Source organism: Netta rufina (assembly GCF_964035555.1).
Source record: "Netta rufina genome assembly, chromosome: 4".
Lineage (NCBI taxonomy): Eukaryota > Metazoa > Chordata > Aves > Anseriformes > Anatidae > Netta > Netta rufina.
The window spans coordinates 66,354,167-66,376,657 of NC_140127.1; the positions used below are offsets into that span (position 1 = coordinate 66,354,167).

At 37.0% G+C, this 22,491-nt stretch overlaps 1 protein-coding gene across 3 annotated transcripts in view; it reads right to left on the reverse strand.

Annotated features, from left to right (window-relative positions):
- Positions 1-11,070: 11,070 nt before the first annotated feature.
- ACOX3 (acyl-CoA oxidase 3, pristanoyl) overlaps positions 11,071-22,491 on the reverse strand; it is a 36,257-nt gene continuing 24,836 nt past the window's right edge. For 2 of the 3 annotated variants that reach the window (XM_084285516.1, XM_084285515.1), the window contains exons 14-18: positions 20,826-20,941; positions 17,938-18,112; positions 17,317-17,384; positions 16,570-16,656; positions 11,071-12,698 (exon numbers count right to left, since the gene is read on the reverse strand). In XM_084285516.1, coding sequence (XP_084141642.1) covers positions 12,579-12,698; positions 16,570-16,656; positions 17,317-17,384; positions 17,938-18,112; positions 20,826-20,941 — 566 coding nt within the window. In that variant the 3' untranslated portion in view covers positions 11,071-12,578. The remainder of the gene's footprint in view (positions 12,699-16,569; positions 16,657-17,316; positions 17,385-17,937; positions 18,113-20,825; positions 20,942-22,491) is intronic. The other variant, XM_084285517.1, reaches the window with a different exon arrangement.

Genomic DNA, 22,491 nt, shown 5'->3' on the forward strand with positions numbered 1-22,491 from the left:
GTCTGGAAGACCACGTAACACTGTTTCTGAAACTGATTTTCTGAGGAGTTGTTTGTGGGAAATAAGAAAAAAACATCATAATTGTTCAAATTGGACCAAAATTGCATGCAAAACAGAAATCTTGCTTTTCAGCCTCGCTGGCTGTCTTCTGGCTTTTATACTGAGGCTAAAATGCTAGCTGGCAACAGACGGACAGTGGTTTATCTGATGTTGTTTCCTGGAGATTGGAATATTTTTAGGCAAGGTAATAGGCAAGACAGAGCCCTGCTCCATCATATAAGCCACTGGTGTAATGTCCTTGGAGGGTATGACTTAGGTTTGCAAAGTGGCAGCTCTGAGCGGGGCTTGCTGTCTGTATGTAGCAGAGTCCCCCCTGAGGATGAATTCTGTCTGTAAATCCCTGTTTCTTTCACCGTTGAGGAGGATGTAATGGTACACGTGCTGATCTACCTATGTTAAAAACTTATATCATTTCATGGTATCTTTAACTCAGGAGGGAAATCAGGAAAGGTAGGAAAGCAGAAGGGTATATGATTAAGTATACTTAATCAAAATAATGAAAGTATTAATATAACCAAAAATAAAAATAACTTTCACAATGTGGGAGGAGAAAACAGCTCTGTCAGCTGTTGCACTGCTGTGTAAACAATTCAGAACAATAATAAAGCTGCTTCTGGTCATACTGCAGCACAAATAAGAAGGTTGTTTTTTGTTTTATGGTTTGTTTTTTTTTTTTTTTTTTCCCCCATTTTGTTTTTTTCTCATTTTTTCCCCCATACTTTCTTCCTCTGTTTTCAGATGCCCTCCTCCCAAATCATAGGCTGTTTCAGTAATTTGGTAACATTTGGTGAACTGTGTTTGCAGAGTGATGTGCAGACATTTCAGCCTGAGCTTCCACAGATGTTGTTATTGTCTGGACCACTAGGGATGGGCAGGTGCAGCCACAGCGCGCTGCCAGAGGTGCTGCTCTCGGGCCATGTCTCAGCTTTGTGTTTGGGCTGAGGAAAACCACAGACTGTCTTCTCCGTACCCCTTCTGACTCTTCCAAAATCCATGCTGTGGCTGCTCAGAATTAGCTTGTATGTATGATTTTTGCCAGATTTAACCAGTTTGAGAACAAAGAAACATGACATTTCCCAAACTGTAAAATCCACCAGTTAGAGTGATGGACCCTTCCTAGCTGAAAACTTGGCTCTGGCACCAATGCCTGAATACAGATTATTCTTTTTATTTTAGTTTATTTATTTTATTTTATTTTATTTTATTTTATTTTATTTTATTTTATTTTATTTTATTTTATTTTATTTTATTTTATTTTATTTTATTTTCAATGTTTGTTTTGTCCTAATTTTGTTTTGTTTTCCTTTGTTTTGGTTTGCTTTGTTGTTTAACTGTTGCTTGCTTTCCCACTCACAAGCACTGTAACACGTATGAGACACCACTATTTTTACTGGTGTGCATTGCAGTGAAATTCATATACTGCATAGTAAGGAAGGCTTTTAGAGTGAGTTTGCCTTTGAAGTGTGGAAATGGTAAAATGTAATTATTTATAATTAAATGTGCTTAAGTAATTAGGTGTGAATGCATTGTAATGAAGTTTGCATGAAAACTTCAAGCTTTTATAAGCATTCAGAATTTACATAGCTATATGTTAATCCACAGACATTATATAGTTTCTCGTAGCAACCAGAGAACAACAAATGATTTCCCTGGGCTATTTAGGCATACCACTGCTATTAGGTTCTCTGGTTTTTAATTAAAATAAAATAGCTCATTTCTGAGCCCTATCCATCTTGAGGTAATTAAAACTGTAATATCTTCTGTAGGATGCATTTGTAACAATAATTCCTCTCTGTGAGTTTATTACTTAAAAATAAAACAGCAACTTCGTTACACAAATGAGACTATTTGAATCTTTTTCATAAACTTAAAACACAAAATATGCTTGCAGTTCTGCTGCAGTTCTTGAATGTAATAAGAGAATTTCCTCTCCCATTTTTTTATAGTATACTTCTTGAGATAATAATCTTGTTAACTTTCATTCTAATTTAGAAGTAGTATTCCATATCACAAATTGCTCCTTATTATCTCTCTGCCATTCATAATGCTTTTATAAGGAGTTAAATACTGTGCTAATGTTGTGACTCCTTGTTAAAAAAAAATATCAGATTCAAATCTACACACATACCTAGCTTTACACTTTCACTTCTGGCTGAATTCTGACAAAAAGAAATAACAGCCAGAGGGAAAACTGGCTAAGCCATTTTTGTACATGCACTTAAATATTGCTTACTTTTTTGTCTGTACACACATGCATGGATTGAGTTTTGTAAATGTGTGTGTATGAAATCTGTATCTTTAAAGTTAAAATGTTGCAACATGCTGAAACAAACCACTGAATTTCTAGATGTTTTCAGAGAATAATATTATTCCAGGTGTTGCCTAGATACATATGGAAGCAAAGAATAACTGAAAAAAAAAAAAAAAACAAAAAACAAAAAACAAACCACCATCACCACCAAAAAAAAAAACCAACAAAAAAAAAAAAACACAGATGCAATTACTTAAAGTATTGGTTTAAAGAGCGACTTGCATTGTGGACGAAATCCTACTGTCAGACAGTCTATTCCTTATGCCCAAGCTCTCAATCATTATTTTTTTGGGGAGTTTTCTGCAAAAACTGTTGACTTTACTCTCTCCGACATGTAAAAACTTACTCAGTCATTTCAGTACCCATTTCTTTTTTGTCTGGCCTTGGTAGAAGCTGCTCTCTCCACATCATTTCCATGCCAAATACGAGAGATTATCTGTATGTTCTCTTAGCACAGGACCTTGGCACTCTCCCTTGTTCTCTGTGTCTTTCCACTGTCTTCTGCACTAGATTAAGAATGAATTCTTGGTCTTCACTCTCAAGACTCCTCATAGCCTAACCCTAATTTTGAAACCTTTCATCCACTGATAATGTATTTACTCAAATATGATGCCAAAATTGTTGACAAGCTCTGGCTAACTATTTTCTCATAAACGTCCTTTCCAAAGCAGGAAGGTCTCATAAAATTTCCAGAGCAATCTCCCATTATCTCCTTTTTAATCTCACATTTAAACTACCCTGACACTGAGTTTATAAAAAATAAAATAAATAAATTAAACGGCCAAAATAGGCAACTGGAACACTACAATTTCTGCACATAGGGCTATCCCATACTGACATTAATCTGCTCATGATTCATTATTTCTTGTCTTCTATTTAAATTGCCAGGGTTTGCAAGATAAGGGAGCATATATTTGTGAGAGCTTTGTACAGTACTTAGGATGGTGGGACTCTGGTCTGTGACCTCATCTCCCAAGCATTCCAGCAAGTCCTCTCCTCTGAGAATCCCACAAAAACATGTGAGGAAAAAATACCAGATTTCTAGAGTAACAACCATGCTTGCTTGTTCCAGAATATTAATTGGAATTCAACATTGAGTCTATATCTGAGAAAATGTCAGATTTAAGGACTAACACAGATATAGTTAACGCTGTCTTGAAGAACAGTTGAGCAGAAGACATCTTGAGTCACCATAAGACTTAAAATGTAGGAGCACCTACATTTTACAGACCATAAAAGGTCTGTACCTTTTATTAGTTTTTGTCCATCAATTATTTCATACCTGAATGGGAATTTGAATACGGAAACATCCTGGCCATTCTGAGGTGATGTGATGGTACTGAGAAGTGGTATGACACACCCCATTACTAACGACAATGCTACCATGTCCCTCCCAGACAAAACAAATACTAATCCATCATGTTGTAAGTTGGACATCTCAGGAATGTACCTTTTTGCAGAAGTTTTTGCTCTTGAACTTCAACTGAAGTAAAACATAGCATGATTCTTCTTCAACTCTGAGCTTTCTTAGGTCAAAAAGAAAAAAAAAAAGGAATTTTTTTTTTTTAATTTTATTATTATTATTATTTTTCTCTGAATGTCTAAAATCTTGTCTTGTGAGATTAGTTTGTGAATCAAGTTTTGGATAATATTATTATGGGAGAAGTCAAGCAAACAGAAAGATGACTCAAACAGTTTAGTGCCAGGACTATTTCTTAACACACAGGAAAATCATCCCCTGGTTGCATATGGAATCCTCCCACAATGAGCAGGGACCCTGGCAACAAAAGTAAAACTGCAAATTGCTCAACTTTTGCTGCAGAACTGGACACACAGTGGAAGTATAATAAGGAAAAAACAGAAAAACATACACTGTCTGAGGACGAGAAACTATGACGTGGCTAAGTAATGTGCCTAGTTCTTTGCTTGTCAAAATGTCAAAACAGACAACTTAGTAGATAGAAAGGTAAAATTTTCTTTAATTCTTCCTCCCTCCTTCTCTCTCTCTTTCCTTCCCTCCCTACCAAACAAATCAACCAACCAACCAACCCCCCAAAACCCAACAAATGAACCCCAAAGCCCAAAGTAGCCTGAATACTGAACACTGCCTCAGTGTTCACAATAGCCTGAACACTGTGATGGACTACGTAGGCTAAGAGTGGAGAGCATAGCAGACCATAGGAGGACAGCACTGCAGCAGCTGGTGACTGTCGCTGGGCCACCCTGAGTGAGACTAAAGAGTGGCTCTGACTGCATCCACAGTGATGGATCATGCCGTGCATGAACAATGCTTGGTGCAACTGACTATTGGGAAAAACAAAACAAAACAAAACAAAAAAACTGTTTTAATCGGCTGTATTGCATAGCTCAACTGCACGAGTGCTTCTGCATTGAATGAAGAACTGGACTTCTTGTTGCTCAGTGTCTTATGCACTTCAATGTTTCTTCTATGTTCTTGTCAAAAATCAGCTGGTGGTACCATCCCTCAAGTGGTTAAGGAAGTCTTTCTACAGAAGTACTGTGTGAAAATTGCACTGCCACTGCCCCATGCTGCTGGCTGTGGGGTTTATGGCATAATAGCGTGGCTATGGATAAATAGGTTTGGACTGGAACAGAATATACAGTCTCTATGAAGCTGGAAGACATCCTTTCAACAAGAACTTGTAAAGAGATCAAAACAATCACAAAAACCCAATTCCACCCTATATGTGTCAAAAATAAATTTACAAGTGGGAATACTCCCCGGGAGATATGTTTTTCCTGGCTCCTCCATCATGCTAGTAAAATACAGCCAGCACTCAGTTTTGAACTTTTCAAACACTCATCATTGATAAACTACATGAAAAAGCCAAGAGTTTGTGTGGGCTTAAAAAAAAATCATTATTTAATGACACTCAGAGAAGTACATTTGGGGAGGGTAGTTCAAATGGCACCAGCTGTTCTGAAAAGGAGATTTAAAAGATCTTTGTACAGCATATAACAGAACTATAGACCATTGTTTGGTTGTCCCAAATAATGTGTATATAAGCACACACTTTCCTTCAAAGTAAACCATTTCCTTAAATCTCTCCCTAGTGATTGGACACAAATTAGTTTTGTTTTGACATTCAACATTTTGTTCCACTTTTGGACAAGCCAATAATACTGTAATCGCATCATATTTTAATCTCCCCTTTGACATGCTAAACATTGAGTTCTTCCAGTTTCCTGTTGTACCACACTTTTCTCCAGCTTTGAAGTCAATATTGTTGCTTTTTTTTTTTTTTTTTTTGCATCCTTTGCTGTTTTTTGAACAGGGGAATCAGTTATCTGGAATCTGGTGTCTGTGAGCATGGACAGACACAAAATTGCCCTCTTCCACTCTATTCTCCTAAGTTAAGCGCATCTAAAAAGGGTTACGTGAGTCTTTGTTACCACATCATGCTGGGTGATCACACACTAAATTGCCTGTCTGCCTTGACTGCCTTAAGTTTCTCTTATAAATCTTTGTCTTCCACACTAGTTTCCGTTCTCCAGGCAGGCCTGCATTTTTATGGGTTCAACTCTTGATGTGTTCAGGCAAGAAGAAACTTCCATTATGTCAAGGTTGTTGGGATCTCTTGTCTTCTTACTCTTCTTCTGACACTCCTATAACCTTTAAAAAATTGTAAAACACATCCTTGTCTCCCAAATACATCAAAGCAGTTGTTGATGAGAGCAATCAGCTAATGTGGAAGGAAAACGCTCACCTTATCTCAGCCCACGCTGACCTAGAATGACAAAACACCTCTCTAGCCCTATATTTCTGAAGGAGCTCTTTGCATAGTAGAAATCAGGAAAAAAAGACTGGTTTGAACTTATTAGCTATTTGAGACTATGCTGTATGTCAAGTCTGTTTTCAGCTCTATTTACCAGTCCACCAATTCTGCACATTTTAATAAAAGAGATTTTGCAATTATTTCCAGCTCACTTGTGAAAATAATAAGCACTGGCAGGTTTAGCATTATCCCTAATAACATACCAAAAGCCAGACAATAATTTCTCCACTGATAGGTTTCTAAGCGGTATGGTTTCTAAACCATATCGCTCTGATAGGTGATATGGTTTAGTGGAGGACTGTTAGTGTTAGGTCAGAGGTTGGACTTGATGATCTTGAGGTCTCTTCCAACCTAGAAATTCTGTGATTCTGTGATTCTGTAAGATCTTGTCAGTTTAGCAAATGCTTAATCCAATTCATGTGTGTGCTACTGATAGATAGAATGCTGATTTTTTTATATCACAACAGAACATAAAGCTAACTATAGTGTCTTAGATGTGTATATGTACATTGTGTGTCACATATGCTAAAAAGAAATAAAGAGTTTGGGAACACCTGGGAACTCCTCCAAGAATGAAATCATGGTAATCTGAAAAAGTCTATTTCCTACAAACCTTTTTATTGACATTTATGGTACTTCTATATGCTACTTGTTTTCTTAATTGAATCCTATTTCAGATTTTATGTTATTTTGTTTATGGTAGCATCACATTCTCCACTTTTTTATCCTTTCAAAATATTGCTATTATATTCTGCAAACACTAGTAGAATTTTTTTATACACTTAAATGTAACAAAAATGAGTATCAGTAGGCCACTGATCCTCCTAGTCAAGTCTTCACAATCTTTTGTTGCCGGTTGCATTGGTCTGCTGATTTTGAAGTGTTCACCATAGTACATGTCGCTCAACATCCTCCCTCATTACTATTGGACTGGAAAGTACTCCACCACATCCCAGTGATAAAAGCATGTAAGTACAGTGCAGAATCACTTGACTTCTTTTTTTTTTTGCCCTTTTTTGACTCATCATAAACAATTATATATGTATTTATATAGCTCATTTTTGCTACAGGGAATGATGTCTGCATATAAATTCCTGTTTTGACTTTTATATTTTACAAAGATGTTATTACATTGTTAAAAGGTTTCATGCTCCATTGCTAATGTACAGGCTGCCCCCAAACACCTCACAGAGGTGGTGGGCTCACTGTGCAGTTTATACACATTTTGTATACAATGCTAGTAGTAGGTTGCTGTTTTCTGGATGCCTTAGAAGGTGGCTTGGCCTATGGATCACCTACTGAAAGCACAAGGCATGGCTCTATCACAGTCTGACCAAACTAGAGCTCCATGTTGGTCCTTACACAGGCTATTTCAAAATCCTTGTTCTCTGTGGCAAATGCACTGCAAGCAATTGCCCCTCTAAACAGAATTGCCATTATTGATTGAGAAATTTCCTCTTCAAAGAACTTATTGTTTAAAGATATTCTTTGCATAAAAGGAGGAGTAACAATGGACATTTTAGTGTTTGGCAAACTGCTAGTTTTTAGCAAAGCTATGAAAGCAGAGTAGGTCAAAACTAGGTGACACGAGCTGGGCAGGGCACTCTGCAGGAGGATGGAAAAGCACAGGCAGACTGGGGGTGACAGACCAGTGGCACTGTGTCGTTGGAGGCTTATGTAGATCCCAGCAGATGCTGGACACTGAAGCTGACCATGGTCAATTTGCTATAAGAAATCCACTGGAAATTGTTCTAGCCACATACTCGCCAACCTGTACTTTGACATGGTGAAAGAAGTTGTGATGGAAGTGGTATTTACCCAAGACTGATTCATGCTGAGGGCAGACTGAACAAGTGCAACCAGACTGCAAAACTTTGGAAGAGAAAATGGCAAGGAAACCAGCAAAACTGTTGCTTTCAGCAAAAAATAAATTCATCCCTTGTTCTGCCTCTGAAAAGAAATGATGTGAAGTGCTTTGCTTGCATTTGATAAACCATTGACCTGACTTGCTTGGGGAAGGGTGAAGCTTTGTGCTTCTGTTCCCACTGACAGCATTGCGGGCTGCCTGCTGTGCTTGCAGCTGACCCTCCCTGGCTGTAGCTGTCTGTCTCCGATTATGCTGTCACATGGCTGTCTCATGCAGCGAGCTCCCCTCTGCTTATGGTGCTCCTTAGGCCAGTGAACCGAGCTAAAATGATCTGGAGCCTTACTCTGACCTCGGGCTAATGAGAATTGGGAACAACAAAACAGTACCAAGACCCATGGAATTACAGGGCTCCGAGAGGAAACACGGGCCCTGGGATGTTCACGTTGTTGCATCTGAGATGGAATGGTCATGCTGACAGCAGTGTGTGCTAGCATTAAATCACCACTCAGGTCTGAAAACACATTATGTCAGTAAGGAAAATACATGAATAAAAGCAAACAGAAGAGAAACTTGCTACTCTGCAGAATTCATGGTAAAACATTTATTATAGTGGGAAAGAGGTTTACAGACAGAAATGGAAGAGCATGAGTCTACGGCTTAGTGCAGAAAATAAGCACCTCTGGGAAAGCCATATCCCCAGATCTGCAGCTGTAAAGCTGGGAGGACTTCCATCTGACTCCCTGTTCTTTTCTTCTGACACCATCACTCCTACAAAAGGTGATGCGAAATATCTACGTATGTCTCTTGCCACACCAGCAAAGGAGGTGTGTGCATTCAGTGTCCTAATGCACATGAATAATACATTTTTTTCTTATATAAAAAAGCTTTTTTGCTTTAATTGACTCACATCAGCAGAAATATCACATCACAGAGGAAAGCAGTTTGAAACACCCTTGGTGGGGACGCAGCCTGACAAAATCTCAAAGAAGAAAAATGCCACTACTTAGGAGACAAGCCACCCTGGGCACAGTGAAACCTTGTTGATCAGGGCTCTTGCAAAAATCTACTTGAATTCAAGTTTCTGGTGACAGACTTAGCTGCCTTCATGTGGCAGCTTGAAAGGACAGATTCCCATGGCCAAATTGTTTTGGGTTGAAGCTATTTGACAGCCTTTGACCCAGCTCTCTGCCCAAGTTAAAATGTCAGATCCAACCTTATTTGGCTTTTGAACTGGGAAGGAAATGACTTTTCTGTTCAGCCAGAAGTCTCTTTTATTTAATGTCCTATGAAGAGGAACAAACTGCATATAACAATGACATCTTGTGGTAAGTGTTGAATTATTGACCTATGATTTAGTAGAGAACTGGATGCCAAATTTCATTACATCTTTCTCCCTCCATGCTACTCTGCATACAGCTTCTGGCCTCCTGACACACTGGATATAGAAGTCCTCTAGAACCTCTGGCTTGTTACTGACTTAAGAGGAAAATGATTTTGCTTATTTGGTTGTGTTGTTCTCGCTTAATACACAGACCAGAACTTCATAGTAGTAACTGATTAAGGAATGCTTATCCAGATATTCATACATAAATTATTAAGGCTTTGGTAATCATTGAGTGCAAAATGCCTTGGAGCTACATAGTGAGCCTGCTGCACTGTGGCTCTGCATTGAGTGTGAAAGTAAATGGAGATAGCCTCTGTTGGCAGCACAGAAAGCCCAACAGCTGCTGAACACCTGGCACTGAGTGTGCAAAGTCTTGGTGAGCAGCCACCATCGCCCCCTCGGATGGGGTACAGAGATGTTGAGTGTCACAAACTCCCTACGGTCCTCATGTACATCTGCTTCATTTTTCCTTGTTCCAGTTTGGCACTTTGTTATCCAAGGTGTGGTAAAATGTGTAGGTGGCCAACTCCTCCCATGACTGTATGGGTATTCAAAGATCCCATGAAGCTCTAAACTTGCAGCAAGCCGCTGGGTATCCAATTCTGCCTACCCATAATCATATGCTTGCTGGCAGACTCTGCAGTGCTTGTTTTAGTCAAAGTTAGGAGGTTTTCAGTACAAACATCACATTTCCCTGTCAGTTTGTAGTCCTTATCAGCACGGAGGAGCTCAGCTTTTATCAGGGATTTTGGATGTTGACTTAATAGTAGCCATAAATAAGATTAGCTGGAACTGTTTAGGGATATATTTCTACAGAAGTGATAGGATTATGTTTTTCCTGTCATGTTTGGTAGATAACTTTGCGGCTTACTGTGTCTTCAGTTCGGTTCTAATGCAAGACAGCTGATTTTTCTGTATTTTTTTTGGGAGAAAAAAAAAAATGCAAAACACTCTTTTTCTTCTGGACTGCAAAGGTCTCACAAATAAACTTCTAGTATATATGCAAGATATAAATACGGCTCTGCTATGTTTCTTCTTCCTAGGTGTGGAAAGAGGCAGGAAAAGACTGCGCCACTCACAAACAGCTGAGAGGTGACGGTGAAATCCCACATGTGTAAGACAGTTCAGACATAACGCTGCTGTGATCAGTTGGTAGTAGTGAATGTGGAGTGGCAGATCAGTGCTGCTGCTTGCTCCATTTTGTGCAGAGCAGCATCTCTTCTCCCTCTTGCCCCTTTTGATACCAGCAATCCTGGTATTCACACCAGATATCAGGCACAACGTGCTCTACCTACTTCCATCAGGTCTGCACACATGCAAGTAGTAGACAGCTGCTGGATTCCCCAGTGATACAGAAAATAGATAACGTTAATTATGTGACTATAATTCTATAAAATCTAATCTAGCTGTAGTGATCTAATATTTTCCATGGGATGATGCCATCTATTGGACATCCTTAAAAGAACCAAAACAGTTCAAAGAAAATAAATACTTAATACTGATTTGTTTATCAGCAAAGATGGCTAAACTTTTACTGTTTCATACAGTTCTACAGACAAAGAGCTTGCGTTGGAACATCCTGAACTGTGGTACTTTGTTAGAGAAGAAGAAAGAATAGAGACAGAAGAAGAAAGAATAGTTCCAATGGAACTACACAAAATATTTTTGTTTTTAATAAAGTATGTTGCGGGTGATCTTATAATTGACCATGAATTGCTCTTAAAACCTTAAAAAAATCTGTTTGGTAAATAAATGTACCTTGAGGTCCTCTGAGGGATCTTGACACTGCCCTTTCAATGCATTCTCCAGTAATGAAATGTTTCCCGAACTCTGTGAGATTTGGATGGAACTGTAGAAGCCTCTACAGAACTACCTGATCACATTGTAGCAGTCTGTAAAGACTTACTTTCAAATACTGACATTGCAGCTATCGAGGAAATTGTAAATCTCCACAAAGACAAGGGTCTGATTCTGCTCAAGTAGAATTCAACACTCAAGTATTGAATTCACATTCATTTAATAGGCCAAGCCAAAAATTATCCATAATTAGCCACAAATACTCAACTTTTGAATTGATAAATAATCTCTTTGGCTTGAAAGGACTGTTCATAACAAAAAAAGAAACAAGATTTAGGCATAACAGTACTTCAGTTCATAGACACAATAAAGGAAAAATTAGTTTTTCACAACATATCTGAAACAAAATATTATGAATTTTCAAAGTTCTGTTAGTCTTTTCTATTTCTGAAGAAAAACAAGTTAAAAACATTTGACAGTTAATATAGCTGAAAGAGAAAAATACTAATACATTTAATAATGCCTATCACTGTTGTATGTACTTTTAATTCCTTATTTATAATAATTCAAGCATATTCTGACCTAAAACATAGGTGCAATTTCTGTGCGTCAATATATCCCAGACTTGATACTAGTTGTGCAGCAGCAAAAATGTTATAATCAACAAAGAAAATATATACAAGACTTTTGAATTTGTAGTACTACACATTTAAAAAAAAAAGATGCATGAATCATGTTTGATTTGTTGTATGTACAGATATACACACGATTCAAAGGCAGATTATCTACAAATCCAATCCTTTTCTTGCATTGGAAGAGCAATTAAGGAGTTTAACACAGACGTGCATGAAGTGAATCAGAAGAGCTTCATAGCTGTCAGGAATTAGGTTTACCACTGTTGATGTTCTTGATGTCTTTTTCCTTTTTTTCTTCAGATTCTCTTTTATTTTGCAAATATTATCCTAGAATCTCAAAAAAATACATTTGTTGAGCTTTTTCATATGCCCTGGAGGAAATGTTTTTTGATTATTTAACTTCTGCAATATGCCAGTGGTCAAGAGAGCAATTGGAACACTTCGTTTACAGAAACTTTGCAAAGCAATGATCATTATGAACCTTCATTCTTTGTATTTAACCGAGTAAATATGAATAGTGTGCAGATGTGTTGCTCCCACTCCTGTCATTATTATGTTAAGAGTCCTTGAGACCAAGTTGGACCTCATTTCAAAGTTATTTTAAAACTTGGCACTTCTATATGAAATTTCTTGCTTTTCAGTGTTTGACATATGGTCTCATTTCCTCTTGACGTTTGAAATATGGTATCCATCTCAGGCCCATCCGGCCTTTTACAAGTTGTTTGGTTTACAATCTTGACCTCAGCCTGCCTGTAACAGGTTTATTAATACAAAATTCTGCCCACCATGAAGGTCTGTTCAGAGCTTTGTTGCCTTGAAGGATCTCCGACCACATATTTTTATATAACTGAAAAAAAGAGAAAAATATACATAAAATAAATCCAGGAAAAGTATCAAACTTACTGGTTTAAACAATACCGTGACTGAATTTTTAGGTAATTAATGTGAATAATTATGTACAGATGAGAATAAATAAAAAGACTAAGCTCAAAATTTCTAAGTACTGCTAACATCAGATATCCACCCAAATCATTTACACCATCTTTGGCATAAGAACAGGGAAATAGTAATCTTTATGATTTTTTTGTTTTATATTTTACAGTAGTTGTATTATCAAAGGCAGAAATTTGGAAGCAAGTTAAATTAAGCTAATCTTTGCTCTGTCCAAACCTGAAGACTGTTGGAAAGCACCCATGCATGTCTGTTTTCACCTTTATTTCAACCCATTTCTCAACAGTACTGCAACTTCTCTCCCAGATGTGCACTGTTCAGTCTGAGTATAAGAAAGTTCTCTCTTACATGCAGACTGTTAATTCGTCACTCTTCATCAATTTGCAATTTAATGTGGAACAGTTAAAAAAGGTACATGAGAGGTACATTCTGTAGAAGTGTAATTTCAGAAACATTTGGCAGCTCATAATTAACTTAAGCTTAAAGCTTTAAATAACGTTATAGAAAGGTGAGGTCTGTATCTTCAGCAGTAGGGCTGAATGCAGCACAATACCATATTAACTTAGTATAACAGCAGTCTCATACAAAGTGAAAAGCCTTTCATCCACATCAAAAGAAGGATTGGCCCTATATATTTATGGTGATTTAAATAAATACTGACATAAATCCTCTGAGTATTAAATATATTTTCACATTGATTATGTGGACTTATGTTAACTATCTCACCCATTCCAAGCTTGGCTTAACATTGTCTAACAATTTTTAATTAACCTTGAAATAAACACAGACATAATTTTACATACTTAAACTGAGATTGTCAAAGTTTCTTTTAAATAAAACCTGAAATCTTATTCATTGCTTAAAGCTGCCCATAATAGATTTGGAAGCTTCTGCTTATGAACTGTGGCTTGTGGTGAAAGCCACTCCACTTCAGTGCACCATAGGTAATCCTGAATTAAATTCATTTTCCTGTTATGTTTGGATAATCTATTCTGTATCATACTGTAATTTGTACTAAAATGATTGCATTGGTTTTGTTAAGTTGCAAAGATGGCACTGAACAAAGAATTAAATATAGACAGTCAGGAGACAGGGAGCTTGAAGTATTTTCTCTGAGTGAGGGATTGGCAGACTTTTTCAAACTAGAGTTGAAAATACATGCACAAGTTAAAAACCACAGACTTTGAGGCAGTTCAGAAAACCTCCCTGAATTCTGCAGAACATGGGTTAGATATCACTGCTTAAAATTACTTTCTCAATATAACTCAATTATTTTAGAAAAAAATTAGCAAGTATTTAGTATACTAGGAAGTCAGTAGTGTTTACAGTCCTAATCTGCTTGTCTCACATTGTCCAATGTCTGTACTACAACTGATGTAGTGGGTTGTCTAACGGTTTCCAAAGTCCTAAAATGCTCTTGAGCTAAAGATACACAGTTGCTGGAATAAACTGACATCGTTCTTTTGTGATAGATTTTCTAAACAAAGGAAATTCTGTAAGAATGGGGTAAACTGCATTGATTTCAGTGATGTACATGGAAATAAATTAGTTTCAAATTCCCAATATTCATCCTTAATAAGTCTACATGGCTTCTGTATTTGTGTGAGTAATCAAGCCAAACTTCTTGTTAGAGTGCACAAAATAACCCCAGGTAGGGATAGCCAAATCCACCACATGACAGTTTTATCAGCTAGTGATAAGCAATCTCCAGATGACTGACAGAAAGGGAGTAGTACTCTAGGAACAGATCACTGTGTACTAGCCATGTATTCTTGGCTATAGCATCCACTGTCAGCTTCTGCTAGAGACAGGACATTGGGTACCAATGGGCTTTTGGCCAATACAGATATTTTTACAGTCTTACAGATGATGTTCCTTCCTTTAGGATTACATTGGGAGCTTCCCTCCCTCTTTCATTAATTTAAGCCTCAAAATCTACAGGAAGGAAAACAAAGCTTCCTATCATGATTACAGTCCTCTTGTTCAGGTGGCTTGATATGTAGAGCAAGCCCTCCCTCCTTTATTTATAGAGACTGTGTTACCAAAGTAATCATTCTGTGAGGTCAGTCTCTTCAGAAACATCTGGGCTGCCTTCTGTATTGCTTGATCACCATGGGAACTATGGACAACTCGAGACGTAAAGACACAGACAAAGAATATTGAAAACCATTGAGTACACTTGACTCAGCAATCCTGTCAAACTTCCTGGCACTCTCCCTAGGCTCTACTGATTCTCTGCAGGGTCTCTCCACACTAAACCAAACTGCTGTACTGTGACACCAATCTCCACATAATAGTTATCCCACAGCTTGGCCCTGCTGAGTAGGGCTGGCCAGTAAGCAAGAATTTTTGTTTTACTGAGGCTTTGGAATGAAACACAGCTCTTTAAATATGCCAAGAAAAAAAAAAAAAAAAAAAGAAAAAAAGAAAAAGAAAAAAAAAAAAGCAGAGAGGAACCATGACCTAGTAAAGCCAAATCCATGGTGCACCCACATCCTGAATCCTGCTTGTAGGTCTGGTGACACCTCTGAAAGGATATAAATTATATATCCACCTACATCTGCTATATTTTATATATATATAACATATATATAAATAATATATTCATTAAAGCAAGGAGAGGTGCTCACAAAACACTGACTTTCACATCTGTATTGAGATCACTGAGACCCCTTGGGTAATGCTGTACCTTGTACTGGTTAGCAAGGGAAAACTGCTAACATACTGCTTGGTAAGACATTTGGGAAGCACTTCATGACAGGTTGTTCCTACATGCTCACAGCAGAGTAGAAAGATGAGAGTAAGGAGGAGATGCTGGCTTCTAGGAATCTATCACAAATAAAGTAAACAAAACCACAATTTCATAACAACTTATCTGTCAACTTGTGACAATTGCTGTGTATATTCTACAATTCTAGCAACCCTTAACCTTTGGGGCTTGTGTTTCCTAGGCTATGAATTATGTAAACATACACTTATATTGAAAGGTTTCTAGGAGCTTTAATTAAGCGGGATTTTTAGTTATTCCAAGATTGCTAGATGAAAGACAGTGTAAAAGTACTTGGTGAGAATTAATGACTACACAACTGCCAAGGGTTACAAACATACTGGGTAGATTAATTAATTTGGTTGTGGTGTGTGCCAAACTCCCCTGATTTACTAGGAGAATGATGGCAAACTTGAATATCAACTTCCTTGACCCTCCCATATATGCAAGAAATTCCAAACAGAGCTGATTTTGGTGTTGAAACATGCTGGCTGTAATTGTACCTTGGAATATGTGACTTGTTGCTGGATGTTTGACACACTGCTGTTGAAAACATACCGATTTATTTTTGTCTTGAAAAATACTTACATATTTGAATTTAAAATTCTCATTTCTCCTATTAAAATTAATATTTTATGAAAAATTAAGAGAAGGAACTAATTTTTACACCATTTAAAGGTACATTACACAAAACTGGGAGTTAAGTGAATACCAATAAATGCAGCACAAGGTATAACTTTTTTTTTTTTTTTCAGCAGCACAGGTCCCCGAAAGAGCAAATTCAAACAATACTGTACAACTTTTTTACTAAAGTGTATCTCCAACAAATAAATTCAAAACGTAATGCTTTGCTGACTTCGATTTAACTAATATAGTTTCTGCTGACAAAGGGTCATCTTTTCTTGCCTAGCTGTGAAGTGGTTTGAATATGTTATGGCTATTTACAGGACACATCATTCTTAATGATTAGACTTAACAGTGCTAAAATAGGTTTTCTTACCTCACCACTAGCTTTACCAATGGGAGAGTTGAGAATGAAGTCAGGAGGAGCAAAGACATCAACAAGGGCAACTGCATCATCTTTCAACTGTTTAAAAACAAAAGACATACATTTGGCAACTTCTGAAGTCCTCTACGGCTATCTGTGAACTACAGAACAGCATAAAGATTATTTCCATAAAATACCAGATAGCTGTAAACTTAAGAGAAATACACAAGGAGACTCAATTTATTTTCCTGTTTTTCCTCCCAGTGAAATTGCCAGAAAGAGACTGTTTTCTAAAACATATTTCAACCAAGATCATATTGTTTATACACTTAAAAACATAGAATTTAGAACTTTAAAGACATAACTTCTAGATTCTTCTTTTAAATTTTACTTACCTGGGAAAAATATGACCCACTCTGAAAAGCTTTTGTGCTGAGAAAAACAATTCATGAGCTAACACAATAATGAAATAAGGAGCAGTAGATTACAGTATTTTGATGGCTTTCCAACGAAGACTGCAAGACTACAGGTAAGAAGAGTTCATTATTTTGTGAGTTAGACCATTTCTCATTTTCTGGCAAATAAGCTAGGACCAGATTCTGGCTCAATGAATTACTAATCTTCTCTTAACATCAAGTTATTTGGAAACTACTGAGGCAATATTCTCCTAATTTATCCCTTCAAGTATGGAATATATGACATCTCTTTTTTAGTATCTATATATTTTTTAAACACAACAAATAATATTGATTTGCTTACCCTGTAGCAAAGCTCCAGAATAGCATTCTGAATAAACCTACCAGCTTGTTCACCTGAAACATAGCCACCTGCAAATACATTCACAACAAAATGATCAAAGAAACTTCCAGCAGTTAAGATTACACTGATACAATCCTTTTAGTAAGGAGTTAAAAATCCTTTTAAAAATTCTAAAAATCCTTTTAGTAAGGAGTTTATCGGTTCAGTATTCAAGAGACCAAATGCTCCTATATAATTGGATTGACTGTCATTTATTAATGAGCTGGCTGCAAAACCATTAGGCTAAGACACTGGGAGACTTTTGCATGAACGAGCATCTACTACAACATTTGGCTTCCTATCCTGCCATCTCCCCCAAGCACTGGGCCACATCAAAACTTGTGAATCCTCCATCACCTCAGAGCTGAGAGAGTCTTTTGGGTTAATTTGTAGCTTCATATCCCTGCTCCTGAAATTTTTGTCCAGAATGAACATTCTACGTTACACAGGCAGTAAGAAAATGCTGTAATCATGGGGTCCCTCCCCCTGCTAAAATACAACTTAGGAAAAAAATCCCTAATCTTTAGGTTAGGGCTTTTATAAAGTGACATGCATAATATGTAGTCAGGGAGCTGATCTCACCTTGGTAGAGCACAGCCAGATGTTTACTTAAAGACCAGAGTCCATACAGAGCACTGAGATTCTTAAGCACTGTCTGCAGAGCAGATGGTATGTTGGGATCATGAGTGTAGTCATGGTATCTTTGTAAGACTGTTTGTTCAATAAAAGCAATGGCTAGTGACCGACAGTAGTACACCTTAGGAAAGAGAAGAGAAGGATATTGAGTAATGAAATACAAGGAAACAATCCTCAGCTGCTGCAAAATGGCATTGCTGTGGTGGTGTCAGTGGAGAATTGTTGGTTTAGATCTGCTGTTGCAGCTTGAGATAAAAGAAAGTCTAAGACAAAACTCTAGAAGAAAAAACTCTACAATTTATTTGCAAAGGTTTTATATAAAAGACTGCATGAAAATCCCCTTTAGAAATAATACCCTAATTTTCCACTGTGTTCCAGTTTGAGTAGTCTCATGCCAATCTAAAGGGAGCAAAGATTGTATGCCTAAAATATAAACTGACTTGGCAGTGCATGTTGCACCCAGACCGTATGGGAGCAAGTATTTACATTAGAGAGAAGACCAAGCAAAATTAGGACTGCTAACTTCAGGGTCATTAATAAACCCATTTAACTCTAAAATTGTAAAGGATGGTTTATATTTATTTAATATTATGCAGAATTTTATAACAAGGATAAAAATGTCAAAGGTGTTCAGTAACCTACTGAAAACTTACTACAGTCCATTCAAATAATAAAATCTGATCATGTTAGCATGAGTCTATTCAGTGCAACATGCTTTGAAAGAACTACCCAACGAATCCCTGCCAACTATGAGATCAGAAAGGCAAAAGTGACCACTTACTAATCACTGTTATTATGGAATATGAAACTTTAAGTGATTGTACTCATACAGAAAGGCTTGTCCACTTTTTTGTACTTCACCTTTGTTGTATGATGGTGCATGTATGTCCTGTCCTCAGACTGCTGACTGAAAACATTTTAGTTGAACAGAACAGGAATATATAGAAAATAGAATATAGTGGCTGATTTGTAAACTGATGTTTGCTTTTAGCCCATTTGTTCAATTTGTTTCATTTAGAATTGATTAGTTTTCCTTTTTTAAAAAATAATTTTATCATCTTTGCTTTTAAATCAATTGTAGCATTAAAAACGGGCATATTCCAAAGATCACTGTATCTCTATTGGTAACTGTATAGTGGCATACTTATGACCAAGCTCGGATACAAGTATAAATTGCAAAATTGCTATTACCTGCAGGTTTAGGGATGACTTCCCCCTTAATAGACAGACTTTTTAATATCAGAATATTGAAATGTCAGTTCTCTAGTCAGAATGAAACAGGTTTCAATATCCCAAATGCAACACTAACAATTAATTCCCTATTCTTCTCTCCTACAAATTCTATTTCCTTCTTTACCTTTCCTTGCAATTCTGTATTGTTTCTATCAAGCTCCTGGCTGAAAAGAAATGGACCTTCTTGCTTCCTGAAGTTGGTAAACTTCCAACCAGTGTGAAACATCATAGACAAGTAATATAAAGTACTTTCTCCTTTCTGCCTCGGGACCTAAGTTAGGAATCTCTTCCAGATTTCCCATAGCAAGAAAAAATACTATATATTAGTCAGTCAGTGGGCTGACAGAGAAGTGTTTCTTCATGCCCAGAAAGTTTTAAATCAAATATGCATTAAAGCGCACCCTGTAAATCATTTTCAGATGGTTTTGAGGCATGTCATTTAAAATAAGAAATCCCTCTGTTCTGAAGATGAATTGTAGGGAGAAAAGAAAACCTAATGACCTGAGGTATATCAAAGCCTATCTCAAAAGCAGCTGTGTGCCTAAATTTCTTTAAATTTTAGCACACTGAAGAGAAGTGAGGTGAGTAATCTTCATACCACTGTGCAAACCATCCTCTCTGGCCCTGGCACAAGCCTCCCAGGAGCTGGCCAACTGACAAGCAATCAGACTTAAATTTCTGAAACTTATCTTGCATTCAGCTGTAGGGCAATTCTCATTCTGAATTTCACCCTGAAGGACACCTCTAATAGACTGCTTCTAGGGTAAAAGCAGGAAAGGTTTCCTCTCCTCTACCAGTGGTTTTACATAGATTATCCCTTGTTGAAGCCAGACTGGATCTTTCTAGGTGAAGAGTTGAATTTTCCTTCCTGCTGCTTTTTAACGAGCTTTGCAGATAAGGTAAACCACATTGCCCATCTTCAGGGAACAGATCTCTTTCCTCGGTGACAAATGACAAGTCTTATTTTCTTGGATACAAGCCAGTTTCTCATGAAGGTACCAGAAGAATTTGGGGAGCTTGGGGATATAAACCAAAATTTGGAGTTAAGCCATTACTAGCTGTTAGAACTTTCTGGTGAGAGAGTGGATCTGCTATTTGTAGATTGTCAACGTTTCCTTTTCAGGTTCCAATGCTTTCAGTCTGGTATCTTTCATGAGTGCTTTGCACTACAGAAACTGGAGATGGAAAAGACCTATTAGGTCATCTAGTCTACCTATCTGCCAGAGCAAGATTCTTTCCTACAGTATGTATTTGGCCACAAGAGCAGATGGAGATGTAATAATCAGATGCCGCAGTAGATTTAGTAGTAGCAGATTTGGTTTTCAGAAGTTGTGATAAACTTATACACACCATCCAGCACATGCCTGCAACTTTTCTGAAAGGAAATATATCTTGGAAGACTTCTGCTGATCATAACTGTCCTCCTTCTATCATGTTCAATACGATTCATATGGACAGGAATTACATATTATAAGTTATATAACTTGCTGCTTTTTGCTTAAGGAAATTGTACTTCCTGACGCAAGAAGATAAAACTAAAAGGATCTGGCAAACTTGGATGAAAATAAGTAAACAAAATAGGAAAGCTGAATAAGCATTACCTGACAGTTGTTTTTTGCCTCAAAATCACTCTGCCCTGACTGCTTCTCCTTCTTCAGCTTTAGGTCACTTTCTCGGAGCAGGTAGCAAACCAGCCACTTATATGCTGCTAAAGGAACTGTGGAAAAGAGAAGTCACATGCAGATTCTACTGCAGTCTCAGTGCATTTTTTTTTTTTTTTTGTTTTTTTTACCTAAGATGAAAAGTGAAGATGTTAATCAATCCATTAACATGACACTTTGCCCATTATCGTAGCTGCAGTAAATAAATGTTGGGTAAAATAAATTAAAATGATACAGCGAAGACCTACTGTACCTGACCATGTACTAGTTCCAACTGTGCCTAAGCTAAAAGACAAGATATGTCCACAGCTCAATTTAGATGCATTTTCTGATTTGATCATTTTTTTTACCTTGTTATACTCTCTTCCATATTAAGACCTAGGTCTATAAGATACTCATTCTCTTCTGAAAATAAAAGAACAGAAGAACACACACAATCTGTGGGCCCACTCCATTTGCAGGTATGATGTTACATGCTTGCAAAACACATGATTTCTAACACTGCAAAGGTGGCCAAATGTAATTGCATGTGAATGAACTATTTCGTATGCTTGTGCTACATTTTTTACAGCAGCCTGGAACTAGTAAGGGGACAAGTACATCAGCATAAAGTCCTTTTAATAAATCTTGATAGCTTGTGTGTTAGCTGAAGATTTTATGTAGGATATTATCTAGGTAATGATGAGGGTTGACATGCTGCCTAAACCTATGTACCTGTTTTAAAATCCCAGTTTCTAGCGGAATGCAACAATCAACAGATTCATATATTTTTTAAACTGTAATCTGGTCCAGTAGGAAACACAAGAGAAAATATTTTAAGGTATCAGTTTGTGCTCTGTTGGATTTCACAAGCTGGAGACATACAACAAAGAAGAAAGCATGCAGTCATTCTGAGTTAATCTTTTCCTTATATATTTTGAGTTTCTTCATATTTTCCCCAAATCTATTATGGTATCATATTACTACTTTGCATCCCTATCTAAAGCGGAGTTTTTTTTGCAATTATTTGAGCACTGAAATGGTTATTGCATTCAGAATTAATATTATTGTCCCTTATGCATTAAGACTGGAGTTTCTTCATCTAGTATGTTCTCAGTTTCACAAATCCACTTTTGCTCATTTCCTTGTCACTATCTCATTATCTCTTCATTTCTCTGTTAATTTTTGCCTCTAAGGGCCATTCTAGGCTCACAGTGATACAGAAGTGGGAACGGCATGTCATGTCATACTCGATTATAGTACAGTAAGCCAGAAAAATTGTAGGGAGTTTTCTTTCACCGTTACTCTTTTTTCTCCATGCAACCAGAAGCAATTGTCAAGAGTGCACACACTTAGAAAACTTCCCAAAACATTTCTAAATCATGTGTATGCTTTCCTAAAATAAGAAATTTTAAAATTCCAAGGTAGTAACGATCAATGTCCCTCACAACAGTTTCACTTGAAAACAATCATGTAGTGGCAAAAAAAATAGATTAGAAATTATATTTTAGAAGAACAAAAATGGAAGAAAAACAGCTGATGCTATCTTTGATTCTAAAATTGAGGCTGGGGATAAAAAAGCATTATTTTGAAATGAAAACTGAAATGCATGTAATACAAAGAAAGT